The 15,989-nt window shown below is 42.3% G+C and overlaps 1 protein-coding gene across 2 annotated transcripts; it reads left to right on the plus strand.

Annotated features, from left to right (window-relative positions):
* The first annotated feature begins 174 nt into the window (after positions 1-174).
* Positions 175-15,673, plus strand: LOC139390156 (zinc-regulated GTPase metalloprotein activator 1-like). Of its 2 annotated transcripts, none has more exons than XM_071137363.1 (16): positions 175-499; positions 847-988; positions 1,347-1,433; positions 3,333-3,429; positions 3,939-4,030; positions 5,807-5,866; positions 6,088-6,125; positions 7,426-7,472; positions 8,283-8,369; positions 8,545-8,589; positions 9,411-9,467; positions 12,408-12,459; positions 14,072-14,140; positions 14,375-14,440; positions 14,693-14,819; positions 14,913-15,673. In XM_071137363.1, exons 2-16 carry the CDS (start codon positions 874-876, stop codon positions 14,984-14,986), a joined length of 1,113 nt encoding a protein of 370 aa, XP_070993464.1. In that variant the 5' UTR covers positions 175-499; positions 847-873; the 3' UTR covers positions 14,987-15,673. The 2 variants fall into 2 exon arrangements, with proteins under 2 accessions (XP_070993464.1, XP_070993465.1); XM_071137364.1 differs by having other exon boundaries at positions 371-484; positions 844-988.
* The last annotated feature ends 316 nt before the right edge of the window (positions 15,674-15,989 follow it).

The raw sequence follows: 15,989 nt of genomic DNA on the forward strand, positions 1-15,989 counted from the left end.
CTTTTTACATCAATTTGACAAAACCTCTAGCCTTTCTATCATGACAAAAAAATATGCTATAAGGTCAATGGGCAGGAGCACATTGAGATGATTACCCAACGTTCCAGTGGCCTGGGGGCCCAGCGAGTGAATGAACTCGCATCGAATAGCTAGGTGAGCGCGCCCTCTACCGTAAAACAATAACTATTTGTTGACGTGACAGCTCAACTGCACGTTGTTAGTTTATGGTGCAACAATCCTTAGTTAATACGTCGTAATGATTTCGAGGTGTGTAATCTCTTCAAATGACCATAGGCCTACTTATTTGTTCACCAATATTTATTTTACCTAAGTCTCGGAGATATCGGTCTGTCTTGCGGAAAACTTTAACTAGCAATCCCTTTTCTCAGACGGATTGTATATATCGTTGCACACAGCGACAACAAAATTGAAAGGAACACATTACGTAAACATCAGCATGAAAAGAGTTGTCTATCTATAAAATCAAAGATAAAACCAGGTAAACGTAATTCATCGCCTTGATTTGCTTCACACGGACACTTGTCATATTGATGGGACAGTTTTAAACTCAACAGTGTTCTAGCGTTTCCCTATGCACGAATGGACAGCAGCAGAGTTAGCTAGCTAGCCTAGCACTAGAAATAGCTAGCTGACTTCACAACACTGTTGGATGCGTTTGAAACGGTCCCACATAACATCTGTCAATCTTACCAATTAATGTCAGATTCAACCTAAGGTTGTTAGAGCTAACTTAGATCTGCACACGTGATTGAAATTGAATGTTAACGATTATATTAACTATATGCTTAGGTAAGCTAACGTTATAACGCTATCAATACAATACAGATTGTACTGTTCGAACACATAACAGCCATGGATGAGGTTTTAATGGACGAGGATGATGACTGCCCAGAGTTGGTCCCCATCGCAGGAAATCCTCTCTCACCTGGCGAGCAGATACCTGTGACCATCATCACAGGCTACCTCGGTATGACTGGCGGTTAAGTCTAGTTCCCTCCCCCATGCATACTGCTGTGTTGCCAGAAAATGCGGTGAAGGTAGTGCTCGTCAATCTTGGTCATCGAGAGATCCGTAATGTGCATGGTTTTGTTCAAGCGTAGCACTTAAACACCTGGTTCAGCTAGCTCACAAATACTTTGATTAGGCCCTAGTTGAATCAGAAGTGTTATTGTTGGGCTGGAACAAAAGCCTGACCACCCAGTAGCTCCCCCATGGTCAGGGTTAGTGACTGACCACTGGGATAGAAATCTATAGTAATTACAGTGTGCTATTAATAGAAATCATTCCTCTTCTGCAGACTAACAGTTCATTTATAACCCATATAGGTGCTGGGAAGACGACACTGTTGAACTACATTTTAACTGAGCAACACAATAAGAGAATTGCTGTCATACTCAATGAATTTGGAGAAGGTATGTTCATTTTTGTGGTCTATATAGGTTGCACTATCTCTATTTTTTCATAAAGGTATTCGATGGTGTGAATGTTTTTGTTGTTGGTTGTACCACAGGGTTAAAGGAAAAATGCACCCAAAACCACTCATTGCCATAATTTACAGTGTTACACTAATATGTGAGAACAATATTTTTTGGGAACAAATGTTTAATTTTGTTGTTATAATATGGTTGGTAGCAACATGTTAAAATCGTTGTGGATTTCTCTCGAGCTCAAGTCAACTACAAAACCCACATTGCAATGCTCTCTATGGGCTGGCTAGCTAGTTAGTTTGTTAGGTTGCTAGCTAGCAAACGTAGTTTCACACAATGATACCAAAGTCAATATCAGCATGTGAAATAGCTAGTTAGCTGTAAAATCGCCTAAACAAACTGCACTGTCAATATAGGAGTCAACAATCTCACCATGTTCAACCTGCAGATCAATGTGCCTCAGAGTGGAGTCTGACATTCGCAACAGCACCAAGCAATGCACCTTTGAATGAAGAGTCAGACAAATAGGAGAAATGTGTTAGACCCTCTGTTAAATAAAAAAAGATGGCTCATTTGAGAGAAGACAGCCTCCCACGTTATGACCTCGGCCAGTATTGAAATCTGACATGTATGATAGACGTTTTCACAATCTTAAAGTCATATTCCAATTAACTTCTAGTGTAGTGAGAGCGGGTTTATTGCAATGCTACGTCATTCGGGCCAAATCTTTGCCTGCTTGATCTGCAGTAGCTCAGATAAACATGAAATGACCCAGGGAATTGATAGAACATCACTCAGAGATGCACAAAAACAATATAACATTCAAAATTGGTGAATCTTTACTTTAAGTGCACTAGGGATCAGCAAAGAGCTCTGTTCAAACCTAGATGAATCCCTTGAGATGCTGCAAGATCCTTTACAGCGCCTAGAATATATCTGTGTTATGAATGCAAAACTGAACAAAAATATCAACACAACATGCAACAATTTTAAAGATTTTACTGAGTTACAATTCATTAGGCCTTAATCTATGGATTTCACATGATTGGGAATACAGATATGCATCTGTTGGTCGCAGATACCTTTTTTTTAAAGTAGGGGCGAGGATCAGAAAACCAGTCAGTATCTGGTGTGACCACCATTTGCCTCACAGCGCGACACATCTCCTTCATATAGAGTTGATCAGGCTGTTGATTGTGGTCTGTGGAATGTTTTCCCACTCCTCTTCAATGGCTGTGTGAAGTTGCTGGATATTGATGGGAACTGGAACACGCTGTCATACACGTCGATCCAGAGCATCCCAAACATGCTCAATGGGTAACATGTCTGGTGAGTATGCAGGCCAGGGAAGAACTGTGACATTTTTCAGCTTCAAGGAATTGTGTACAGATCTTTGCGACATGGGACCGTGCATTTTCATGCTGAAACATGAGGTGATAACGGCGGATGAATAGCATGACAATGGGCCTCAAAATCTCCTCATTGTATCTCTGTGCATTCATATTGCCATCGATAAAATGCAATTGTGTTTGTTTTCGGTAGCTCATTCCTGCCCATACCATAACCCCACCGCCACCATGGGGCACTCTGTTCACAAAGTTGACATCAACAAACCGCTCGCCCACACAACGCCATCTGCCCGGTACAGTTGAACCCGGAATTGTATTGTCCCCAGCACAAGGTGCACGTGTGTAATGACCATGCTGTTTAATCAGCTTATTGATATGCCACACCTGTCAAGTGGATGGAAGATATTGGCAAAGGAGAAATGCTCACTAAAAGGGATATAACACATTTTTTGCATAAAATGTGAGAGTCCAGTCAGCAGAACACCCAGATGTTTACTGCTCTGATAATGATTGTTGTCCCTCATCTGTCCTGTAGGTAGTGCTCTGGAGAAGTCTCTAGCTGTGAGCCAGGCAGGAGAGCTGTATGAGGAATGGCTGGAGCTTAGGAATGGCTGCCTCTGCTGTTCTGTCAAGTATGTATGTTTAACTTCGATGTTAAGTCCCCCATATGGCCTCTCCAGGAAATGTTTTACGGATATTTTACTGTCACTAAGTATGAACACATTTATTTTATAGTTAAGAAATGTGAAATCTCATAGTAAGTAGTTATAGTCATTTCACACCTGTGGTTATAGTCATTTCACATCCTATTGCCCCACTTTTATTGAATAGGAAATAAATAATATGATTTTTCATACATGCATTTTCATCATATGTGTACTATATACTTCAGCTTGTGTCCTAAAAAGTGAGTACACCTCAGCAATTTATAAGTCTTTTTTTACCAAAAAGGTGAGTTCCAGACATTTCTTAAACTATGCAACATTACCAGTTATTGTTTATTTCCAACTCATGAAAAATAACTATGTTTGGGTATATCTATTTAGGTTTATGCCAATTCATTCAACTGGTTGGATGGACATCATTCCCTGATGTGAATTGACAATACCTACCATTCCTAATCAATAATTCCCTCCTCTAGAGACAATGGCCTGAAAGCCATAGAAAATCTCATGCAGAAGAAAGGAAAGTTTGACTATATTCTTCTAGAAACGACAGGACTGGCAGATCCAGGTAAGTTACGCACGTCGTGCAAAGCCAAATAAAATCAGTTGAATTAAAGTAAACTGTGAATAACTACCCAATATTTGCATTGTGAAAAAAAATGCCACCTGCCACTCTTTATAGTAAATGTAGCAATTTATATGACAAGAGAACAACATACCCACCTTTTCAATTGTCAATAATCCATTTAGCCAATATTCTTTTTATTTTATTTTATTTCACCTTTATTTAACCAGGTAGGGTAGTTGAGAACAAGTTCTCATTTACAACTGCGACCTGGCCATTGATGAGGAATGTTAAGCTCACTGGTGTGAGACCACAAAATCAACCAATTCCTCTAAATAGCTCTGCTAATAGCTCTATTAATTCTATGTATTTTTATTTAACCTTTATTTAACCAGGTAAGCTAGTTGAGAACAAGTTCTCATTTACAACTGCAAACTGGAAGTTATTGAAGATACTGTGATTAAAGAAAAAGGTTAAATTATTTTAAAAAATATATATAGGTTCATCATCATTTCTAAACACTTTCTACCTGGTTTTAGTAGTTTAGGTTCAGACTGGAGTATTTGTAATCCCATCAAAAACCTCCTGCGACTTGCAAACCCCAGTTTTACAATCGCTGTTCTAAAAGAACGCTTCACTCTCTGTCAACTCAAACCTGTTTACTCTCTTATTTGGCTAGAATACAGCTGTACGTTATAGCAACAACAGGTTCACAAGTATACACAGGCAAGTTTCGACAGCAAGTGTAATGTATTTAAATGGCATTTCACTTCATCGGGATGATTCTTGAAGCCTGAGTGCTATTCTGTCTTCTATGCAAATAGATGCCCTCGTATTTTGTGTCGACAGTCAATACTATTCTTGACCTCACAGTTCCAGCATGCTCAACCAAAGCTTTGTGTTGTTGGCCTTACTTTGACTCCAGACGTCCACTTCTAGAACAGTCCAGCTAGTTGAGCTTTTTCTTAAGACCAATAAGACTATTGGGATTATTGGGGTGTGGCAGGGGGGTGATAACTGAACAGCCTATTCCCATCAGGACAGGGAAGCCATCAGGCCGCAAACGTTTAGCCAGGGGGGGAAAGGAAATCAATAGGAGGCCATTACGGGGCGAGCCCTGTGACCACTGGAGTGTGTCAATAAGTGACAGGTGTCAGTGGTCCAGAGACACAGCCAGCTACATACCACTGATCCACACATGGGACTGACAGAGCACGCTCCGACCGGGACTCTCCTCACCCCTCCACTCTGTCATTGGCTGAGACAGGCTGGTTATTGATTGAGACAGGGCTGTCATTGGCCCAGACAGGCCTGTCAATCAGAGAGGTCCCAGGGGGCTGGCACCTCCTATTGAGGAAGAGGCTGGACGGGTGGTGCGTGGGATGCCACTCACAAACAGTGTTTTCATTACTCTCCTATCAAATATTTACCATGCTTTCTTATTCCCGCCTGACGGTTTGACAAAAGTGCATTATGTGAACAAGGTAGGCCTGCTACGGTGACATGGCACTGGAATAACTTCCCCCGTGGAGAAATGGAAATGCCTGGAAGCAATCTAAATGTACCTATGGGGAGAAAAAACAATTGAAAGCTGCTCAAATTAGTTTTATCTGGTCCACTGAGTTCTAGCAGGATGAATGTGGCTGTGCTTGGGGTAGAGGCAAACTGTAATGGTTAGTAAATGTCTCCTGATACTGTTGTTTTACTTCGGTAATGTTCTTAATACTTCTTTAATGTTGCAGTATGCAATCTAAATATCTCTCTAATTCACCCTCTCAGGTGCTGTGGCCTCCATGTTCTGGGTTGATGCAGAACTAGGGAGTGACATCTATCTAGACGGTAAAACAATCTATTTTGTGCTAAATGTGTGTGTTCCAATTGGTGTGTTTAGGAGCTGTCGGTGTGTATTCCATGTGGTGTTCATTGAGGGGTGGGGACAAGTGGACATAGAAAGTGACTTGAACACACAAGCTGGACCAAACACCAAAAGGCTGCAGGGTCAGAGTTCATTGAGTAGTGTGTGCACGCCCTCTTATTGTCTTTTCTGATTTTGTTTACAGGTATTGTCACAGTCATTGATGCTAAATACGCAATGCAGGTAAAAGCTCATTCAGACATGGCTGAGTCCGGGTTAATTTGTCTAAATTTACTCTACATTCTCCTGAAAGAAATGGGGCTTTCAAGACAACTGGGAACTCTGAAAAAGATGAGGTTAAATCATGAAGTCTGTGTTCTTCAGGTCAGAAAGTCAGAGCTTGAGTAAGATGCCAGAGTTTCTGACTTGGAATTCAAAGTTGGATGACTGTTTAAAACTGTTTCTCCCAGCCGGATTCAGAGATTCCCAGTTGTTTTGAATGAAAAAGCCACAGCTGAAGTAATTTCCAGTTTATTGTAAAATTGAAAAGTTGACATCACATAACAATCCTCAGAATCTGTCAAACAATCTTGTCTTGTCCGCAAGTTGTAGAGGCTATAGAAAGTTACATACCCTGCACACACACACACACACACACACACACACACACACACACACACACACACACACCACCCTCCCAAACTCAAAGCCTTTAAACACTTTGAAGAGGAGCAGGTCAAATGACACCTGGATAATAGGCTGTAATCTGAGGGTGTCGTGCTTGGCCAGTCAACACGTTCACGGCCTAGGTGCCACCTCGGCCCTCACAAAGAGGAAGAGGGGGAAGAGGAGCGAGAGAGAGATTGAAACTGAAGGGGTAATTGATATCAGAGCAGATCACTCTAATGGGACTGTCACACCCCCTAACCCCCCTTTCTCCACTCCTCTGCTCCTGAAATACTCTTCTGAATGGGGACAGATGAGAACTCAAGTCCCAGGCCTCTCACTCACCATCAGGCCCCAGGCTCAGGGGTATGGTGATGGAGGAAGGTGATTTAATAGGGGTGGTCATTGTATTTAGTTTTTGATTTCCATCACTCGCTAGGCCAGAGCTGAGGGACATCCACTGACAGGTTGATGTTTAGGGGTCAGGAGAAGAGGTTACGATCCCTAGTCCCTATGTTATTACATATTTCACTCAGGAGATGAAACCAGCGTTGTCTCCATCCCCGTTGCATGGGCAGGACACAAATAGAAAATGGGTCTGATTTATCTCCTGGTTTCAGCAGGTGATTTCTTGTATCACAGGTTGGATTGATGAGGGTCGTTCATGTTCTTCTCTTCATTTTGGGGATGTCACTTTTTGTGTCAGTTTTGGTCCATTTATCTACTCTTCAATCCCAGGGCTGAATCAAGTTTGAAATACAGTTAAAGGTGAAAACTAGCTTAGACTTTCTTTTGTGTCAATGGACTGGAGGATAGTGACTTGTCAGAACAGAAAATTGGTCTCACTAACTTTGGTTAATGAATTATCTTCCTGCAGCATCTGACAGAAGAGAAACCAGAGGGACTGGTCAATGAAGCAGCTAGGTATGCTATGTCTGTCTGTCTCAGTACAGGAAGGAAACATGTTTAATACACACAGCTAGGTATGCTATGTCTGTCTGTCTCAGTACAGGAAGGAAACATGTTTTATACACACAGCTAGGTATGCTATGTCTGTCTCAGTACAGGAAGGAAACATGTTTTATACACACAGCTAGGTATGCTATGTCTGTCTGTCTCAGTACAGGAAGGAAACATGTTTAATACACACAGCTAGGTATGCTATGTCTGTCTGTCTCAGTACAGGAAGGAAACATGTTTAATACACACAGCTAGGTATGCTATGTCTGTCTGTCTCAGTACAGGAAGGAAACATGTTTTATACACACAGCTAGGTATGCTATGTCTGTCTGTCTCAGTACAGGAAGGAAACATGTTTTATACACACAGCTAGGTATGCTATGTCTGTCTCAGTACAGGAAGGAAACATGTTTTATACACACAGCTAGGTATGCTATGTCTGTCTCAGTACAGGAAGGAAACATGTTTTAAACACACAGTTTTTGACAGTTTAAATTCCATAAAGGTTTGGGTCTTTTTGTTTTCTCACCCCTTTCCTGCTGTCCCATCAGTCCTCTGGTGGTGTTGGTGATCCTACAGAGAGGAATGTCTATACACTGCTCTCTGTTTCTACTGCTGTTTTCCTCTCCAACATAATAGGGGTCCCATTTGAGTGTGGCACGTCCTTTACAATGCCACACACACACACACACCTCAGGAGGGCTTGCGAACACCAGTGGAACACCATACAGCTTTGTAAAGGTTACTATATTGGTTCTACTGTTGTATGTGCAGGCAGATCGCCCTGGCAGACCTTACCATCATCAATAAGACTGACCTGGTGAATGGAGAAGAGCTCAACCACCTCAGAGACACCGTCAGGTGACCACTAGTTTCTTTATACAGACCTTTTTACTAATACACTGTTCTGTTTGAAAGAATATTCAAGTGAGGATCTGTTTCCATTTGTAGTTGTGCTTTTTGATAGTTCAGATCAGATGTGTGATTCCCTTATGTAAATGTATGTAACGTCATCATAAACATCTTCCCTCTAAAGGTCTATAAATGGTCTGGTCAAGATTCTGGAATGTCAGAAGTCAAGGTGGGTTGGTTCATTTGGCCTATATGAACGTTGGATGGTGATTGTCTACTGTAGCCCTACTCTGACCTGGAGCCATAACCCGACATGGAGACACAGCCCTGCTTCATGTTACAGGGGTTTTACTAGGACTATTTTTAAACACATAAAACTCTCTCACACACAAACATATCCCTTTGCATGTTTTTCCAGCTTTGTTCTTGTAAAACAGATGAAACGTATCAGCCATGACTTGTATTTGAGCCCCCCCTACACAGACACAACCCCCAATCCTAGGGTTTCCCGTTACCCACAAACCCTTGCTCTCTGACCCCTCTGACGCCCAACCAGGCACCACCCATTCTGTGTCTGTGAGTTATAAGACACAAGTAGGTGCTGGCTGGGTAATGAAATCAGTGCTGCTCTGCATGTATCAAAGGCAGGATGTCTCTCTCTCAGATCCACTCTGCACCCCAGAGATACTACAGAGAACATGAAAGCCCAAAGCGGATAGGGGGCTAACCAGAACAACATTCCCACAACTCCTGTCCTCCATGTGTCAATGGTTCTCTGTGGACTGGATATTAAATGGGCAATCTGCGGTTAAAACAATAACAAATGGAGGTATAAGTCGCAGATTGCCCCATTTTAAATGGTTAATAACAAAACAGATGAGTCCTATCCAGTCCAGTGGTATTGTGACATCAACATTGATGCTTTCATTACATATGCATGTTAAAATCAAAGCGTAGTGTGCACCTCTAAGTTGACCCACAGTGTTATAATGAAACCAGAAATTAGCCATGTTTTACTTGTTGACCTGTTTATCTTACTTGTTTCTCTAGGGTGGACTTATCTCAAGTTCTGGATCTGCATTCCTTTGACAACAAGGATGGAGTTAAGTAAGTGTCTTTAGTACAGTGTGGCTTTGAATCAATACCACTCTCAACCCCATTCTAAAGCACTCTCAAGCCCATTCTAAACCACTCTCAACCACATTCTAAACCACTCTCAACCCCATTCTAAACCACTCTCAACCCCATTCTAAACCACTCTCAACCACATTCTAAACCACTCTCAACCCCATTCTAAAGCACTCTCAACCCCATTCTAAAGCACTCTCAACCCCATTATTAACCACTCTCAACCCCGTTATTAACCACTCTCAACCCCATTATTAACCACTCTCAACCCCGTTATTAACCACTTTCAACCCCATTATTAACCACTCTCAACCCCATTATTAACCACTCTCAACCCCATTATTAACCACTCTCAACCCCGTTATTAACCACTCTCAACCCCGTTCTAAACCACTCAACCCCATTATTAACCACTCTCAACCCCGTTATTAACCACTTTCAACCCCATTATTAACCACTCTCAACCCCATTATTAACCACTCTCAACCCCATTATTAACCACTCTCAACCCCATTCTAAAGCACTCTCAACCCCATTATTAACCACTCTCAACCCCGTTATTAACCACTCTCAACCCCATTATTAACCACTCTCAACCCCGTTATTAACCACTTTCAACCCCATTATTAACCACTCTCAACCCCATTATTAACCACTCTCAACCCCATTATTAACCACTCTCAACCCCGTTATTAACCACTCTCAACCCCGTTCTAAACCACTCAACCCCATTATTAACCACTCTCAACCCCGTTATTAACCACTTTCAACCCCATTATTAACCACTCTCAACCCCATTATTAACCACTCTCAACCCCATTATTAACCACTCTCAACCCCGTTATTAACCACTCTCAACCCCGTTCTAAACCACTCAACCCCATTATTAACCACTCTCAACCCCATTATTAACCACTCTCAACCCCATTATTAACCACTCTCAACCCCGTTATTAACCACTCTCAACCCCGTTCTAAACCACTCAACCCCATTATTAACCACTCTCAACCCCGTTCTAAACCACTCTCAACCCCATTATTAACCACTCTCAACCCCATTCTAAACCACTCTCAACCCCATTCTAAACCACTCTCAACCCCATTCTAAACCACTCTCAACCCCATTCTAAACCACTCTCAACCCCATTATTAACCACTCTCAACCCCGTTCTAAACCACTCTCAACCCCATTATTAACCACTCTCAACCCCATTATTAACCACTCTCAACCCCATTCTAAACCACTCTCAACCCCATTCTAAACCACTCTCAACCCCATTCTAAACCACTCTCAACCCCATTCTAAACCACTCTCAACCCCATTATTAACCACTCTCAACCCCATTATTAACCACTCTCAACCCCATTATTAACCACTCTCAACCCCATTATTATCCTCTCAACCCCATTATTAACCACTCTCAACCCCATTATTAACCACTCTCAACCCCATTCTAAACCACTCTCAACCCCATTCTAAACCACTCTCAACCCCATTCTAAACCACTCTCAACCCCATTCTAAACCACTCTCAACCCCGTTATTAACCACTCTCAACCCCGTTCTACGTTCTCAACCCCGTTATTACCCACTCTCAACCCCGTTCTACGTTCTCAACCCCGTTATTAACCCCGTTATTAACCACTCTCAACCCCGTTCTACGTTCTCAACCCCGTTATTAACCACTCTCAACCCCGTTCTACGTTCTCAACCCCGTTATTAACCACTCTCAACCCCGTTCTACGTTCTCAACCCCATTTTTAACCACTCTCAACCTCGTTCTACGTTCTCAACCACTCTCAACCCCGTTATTAACCACTCTCAACCCCGTTCTACGTTCTCAACCCCATTATTAACCACTCTCAACCTCGTTCTACGTTCTCAACCCCGTTCTACGTTCTCAACCACTCTCTACTCCGAAAAGGTTTCTTAGGGGACAGTAGTTATGAGCAGTGAATATTTATAGTTGTTACCCTTCTAAACATGGCAGTGCAGCAGCCTGTACAGAGGTGCTGTTGTTGACCATGTTTCCCTGTAATGAAGGTGCCAGGCTATAGAGGGGTTGGTGAATTGTAGGACCATGGGGGGTTCCTCATTGTTACCACAGTAAAACAGCAGTAAAAGCTCCAACACATGAATGGAGTCACTGGTGGTAAACCTCTTCACATGAATGGAGTCATTGGTGGTAAACCTCTCTTCACATGAATGGAGTCACTGGTGTTTTCTCTTCTCCCATCCAGCTGCAGAGGTTTAGAGGTGTGTGTGTGTGTGTGTGTGTGTGTGTGTGTGTGTGTGTGTGTGTGTGTGTGTGTGTGTGTGTGTGTGTGTGTGTGTGTGTGTGTGTGTGTGTGTGTGTGTGTGTGTGTGTGTGTGTGTGTGTGTGTGTGTGTGTGTCTGTAATGATCCCTGAGGAGAGTCATCTAAGTACACAGATAGCCCCTTTCCTCTGCCTTCCTCCCCTCCCTGACCCCCCCAGAGCATACGCTGGCTGTTTGAAGTGACCCCCCACCGGTCCACGTGTGGCACTAGCAGCAGAGAGGGCTAGAGCTGCTCAACATTGTTTGTCAAGGGGTCAAGGGGGCTAGGTGGAGGAACAACGGGATGGCATCTGGGGGCGTGGGTTTTCAGGGTTTACAGCCGATCTCCTCTCTCTTCAAATGCCACAACACAAACCAATAATGTATACAACCTATTTTGTAAGTGTGGACACTACAACTTTTCATTGCATTGACATGGTAAAATACCTTTCTTCACATAGACATATAAAACCACAGAATGGTTGACAAACTCTAGGAATACCATATTCATTTCACAGGTAGATGCTTCCAGATTGTAGAATAAGCCATGTGTCTGCATGGTTAGTTGTCATGTAATCAAAGATACTGCAGAAACACTTAACCTGTTGTCCTTTATCTCACAGCTTGGTAGAAAAGCTACAGCTTGTGAAAACAACAAGACCACATCTGGATAAGGTAAGGGGTGGCAGGGTGGCCCAGTGGTTAGAGCGTTGGTTTAGTAACCGGAAGGTTGCAAGTTCAAACCCCCGTGCTGACAAGGTACAAATCTGTCGTTCTGCCCCTGAACAGGCAGTTAACCCACTAGGCCGTCATTGTAAAGAAGAATTTGTTCTTAACTGACTTGCCTAGTTAAATAAAGGTACAATAAAAAAGGATGTAATGAGTGTCATCACTGATTCCTGAAAGTAATATTGAGCTTTGATTATGTCTGCTCTATCCGTATCTTGAACAATATGTTTTTGGTCTCGTTTTTTTCATCGACTGCCCACAATCAGGCGTTTTATAGAAAAGGAATGAGCAATCGTTGTGTAATCAACAACCACAGGGTTGGGGTCAATTATATTTCAATTCAGGAGGTGAAAAGTAGAAAATAATGGGTGATTTTTCTATTTATTTCTGTTCACTCCCTATATTATAATGGAATCGACTTGCTGTGTATGTAGTGAGCTAGGGAGACAGTCCTGGGGCAGAGTGTGGTCCCTAATGCCTTCAGGGGATGACACACTAGTGAAAAGTCCCTACCCTACTGTTTTTGTGCTGAGGCCCATTTAAATCTTTTGAAGTTGACTTTTTTATTTAACCTTTATTTAACTAGGAAAGTCAGTTAAGAACAAATTCTTATTTACAATGACCGCCTACCCCGGCCAAACCCGGACGATGCTGGGCCAATTGTGTGCCGCCCTATGGAACTCCCAATCACGGCCGGATGTGATACAGCCTTGATTCGAACCAGGGACTGTAGTGGTGCCTCTTGCACTGAGATGCAGTGCCTCAGACAACTGCGCCACTCGTGAGCCCATTGGTAAACCAGGATACATTTTTAGTCTGTGACCCAAAAGGGGATCACTAGGGGAAACACTGGGGTTGGCTGCTCATGGGTAGAATGAGACCGGCTTGGTTTGGCATTGGTCTTCACTTTCCAGTCATGTTTGCACCTCACGGGGGGTTAATGGCTGCATTGTAATCTGTTTTTGCCAGGTCTCCTTTCCCGCATGAAGCTGAGCCGCCCTTGTTATCCCCCTTCTTCCCCTGTAGGTCCACCCCCCCCCCCCCCCTCCAAGTTGCCCTTTTCATGCTAATAAGAGCGCTGTTTTTCTGTTGTTATACCAAATAAAAAAGGAAGTGTGTAACCTTACCACTTCCACACAATGCCCTAAATGTCTGCAAAGTGCCCTTGTTATGCTGTAAGGAAGTATACAGCGGAGGGAGGGAGGGTGGGTAAAGAAGGGTGTCAGCTGGTTTACGGTGTTCGATAGAGTTGAGCTTTTTGACGCGTTCATTGACAGTCATCGGTAGCACTTAAAATGTGGTGTGACAATGGCATTGGGTTGAATGGTTAACAATATACTGATTCCTTTCCTTAAGCAGTTTATATTGATATCAATCATTTTATTTAGCAATATGCATGCAAAGATTTTGTTTTTCAAATAAGTTTGATTTCAATCATAAAATAGTCTGTTTCAGAGCAATCATTTCAAGCACAATAGCTAGTTTACGTTTAGTTGCTTTTACGCTTCAGAAAATGCAACAATATTAACCCTGTGCTGTACGGGTTTTTCCTCTCCAGAGTATTCTGACAGTGACATTTGAAGTAGCTGGGAGTCTCTCAGAGGATGTTTTGAATGTCTTCATCCAGGTTAGCATACACATTAACACTGTTATTCAGCATGTTCATTACAATGGACATTTATTTTCTGCCAACATGAGTTTAACGTGCCACCTAAAATCCCTGCTTCATCAGAAGATCGAGACACATCTCTATCATTGTTTTTAAATGGGTTATTCTCATGAAGACTATAAGGTCCATAAAAGAAACCTTGTCTCTTCACATCAGAAACATTCCGTTTTACAAAAGATTGCTTCTTTCCAGGATCTTCTGTGGGAGAAAGCATTCAAGAACCAAGCTGGACTTCCCATGATTGTCATTCGCTTGAAGGTGAAACGCATAGTTTATCCTCTGTCAGTGGTTTTCAATAGGCATCCCTGTGGTAATGCAGTGCGTACAGTTATTTGCAGTACGCCCTCCATGCATTCATTGATGTAAATGGGAGATGTTATTGGACAAAAATGTCATATGACAGCAGATTTCAAGTTAGGATTCAGTACTTTGTGTGTATTGATTTCTGGACACTTTAGGTATGACTCAGTCTGAATGATAGTGTACTCCTGTGTGTGTTGGCTATCCTAGGGGATCGTGTCCATCGCAGGTAAAGCCAAACAGGTGATGTTGCAGGGGGTCCATGAACTCTACGAGCTGGATGAGACCCCACAGGTGTGGGGGGAGGAGCCTAGGGTCAACCGCCTCGTCTTCATAGGTCAGCTGTGTTTGTGTGTGTGTTAATGCATTCAATGCTTTACTCAATAATGCCTGACCAAGTCATCCTTTGTGTCCCCCCTCACCTCTACAGGGAGAAACCTGGACAGAGAGATCCTACAGGAACAGTTCATCTTAACAGTACTGAAAGTGGGGGACAGGAACTAAACAAGAACCCCACCCCTCTCTCCTCACAGTGAACTATTACTGTTTTTTTCTGATACACTCCACACAATGAAACACCTAGTGTACCTGCAGTAATCCTCATCACTGTGTAGTGTTCCAGTTCAGTCCAGGAGTACCTCAAAACGTTATGGTATTTACTACTAACAATGATTACAGGCCAAACCTCCACAGTGCAAGCATCTAATTGACAACAGTACAGTCATGCTATACACAGTGTGTAGTCTCTTAACTCTTGGGTGTAATTGGGTCACTTGCTGATGAGGCAAATGCTACGAGGAAACATTAGATTAGTGTGTGAGTGGACTCAATCCATCATCAACACCATTACCCAGTCATACACTCCACTCAATCAAGATAAAAAAGACAATTGGAAAATAGAGAAGTAAATAGTGCCCTTACTATGATTTTCTTTGTAAATTATGTTTAACTTTGGAAACTCCAAACACCCATAACCTGTTCATTGAAAGCATGAGTGTATTCATCAATAGTTTCGCTGTGTTTAAAATCTGTAAGTTGTTGGTGAAGTTAAGGTTTTGGACAGGCTAAGGCTTTTATCACATCTTATCTCAACTGGTGCACCACAAAATTAGGCTGTCTGTAAATGTCAACATGCTTGACTACTTGATGGGGTGTTTCAATTATTGAAATAAAGAAAAATGATTCATCTGATTTAATGTTTTGAGTTTACAGTATGTTATGTATATATTTCGCAATTATTACAAAAAGTATTGCCTGGCATTTTCTTGTAATTCGCTTGTTCAATAATTGTGAACTATGAATTGATATAAACTTTGAAACTCGAGTGGTCTTGTCTGGAGGTGTTTGACGAAGGTGCGTAAATCCAATGCAATATTCCACAACGTGCTTAAAATGTTTCAAGCATATTAACTAACGCCTTGGTTTTATTGTTTTGAAGTGACAGAGTTGCATGAGGTCCCCGTTCATTTTCTGAATCGCCAAGAAGTATGCAGACAAATCTTGGTCA

Source organism: Oncorhynchus clarkii, chromosome 30 (assembly GCF_045791955.1).
Source record: "Oncorhynchus clarkii lewisi isolate Uvic-CL-2024 chromosome 30, UVic_Ocla_1.0, whole genome shotgun sequence".
NCBI classification, from domain to species: Eukaryota; Metazoa; Chordata; class Actinopteri; order Salmoniformes; family Salmonidae; genus Oncorhynchus; species Oncorhynchus clarkii.

What these genes read in the sequence shown, in the direction of transcription:
- LOC139390156 (XM_071137363.1), top strand. Translation starts at nt 874, where the DNA reads ATGGATGAGGTTTTAATGGACGAGGATGATGACTGCCCAGAGTTGGTC. An exon ending in TGCCTCTGCTGTTCTGTCAA is followed by an intron (nt 3,430 to 3,938) that starts GTATGTATGTTT and finishes TCCCTCCTCTAG; the next exon opens with AGACAATGGCCTGAAAGCCA. An exon ending in GACAACAAGGATGGAGTTAA is followed by an intron (nt 9,468 to 12,407) that starts GTAAGTGTCTTT and finishes TTTATCTCACAG; the next exon opens with CTTGGTAGAAAAGCTACAGC.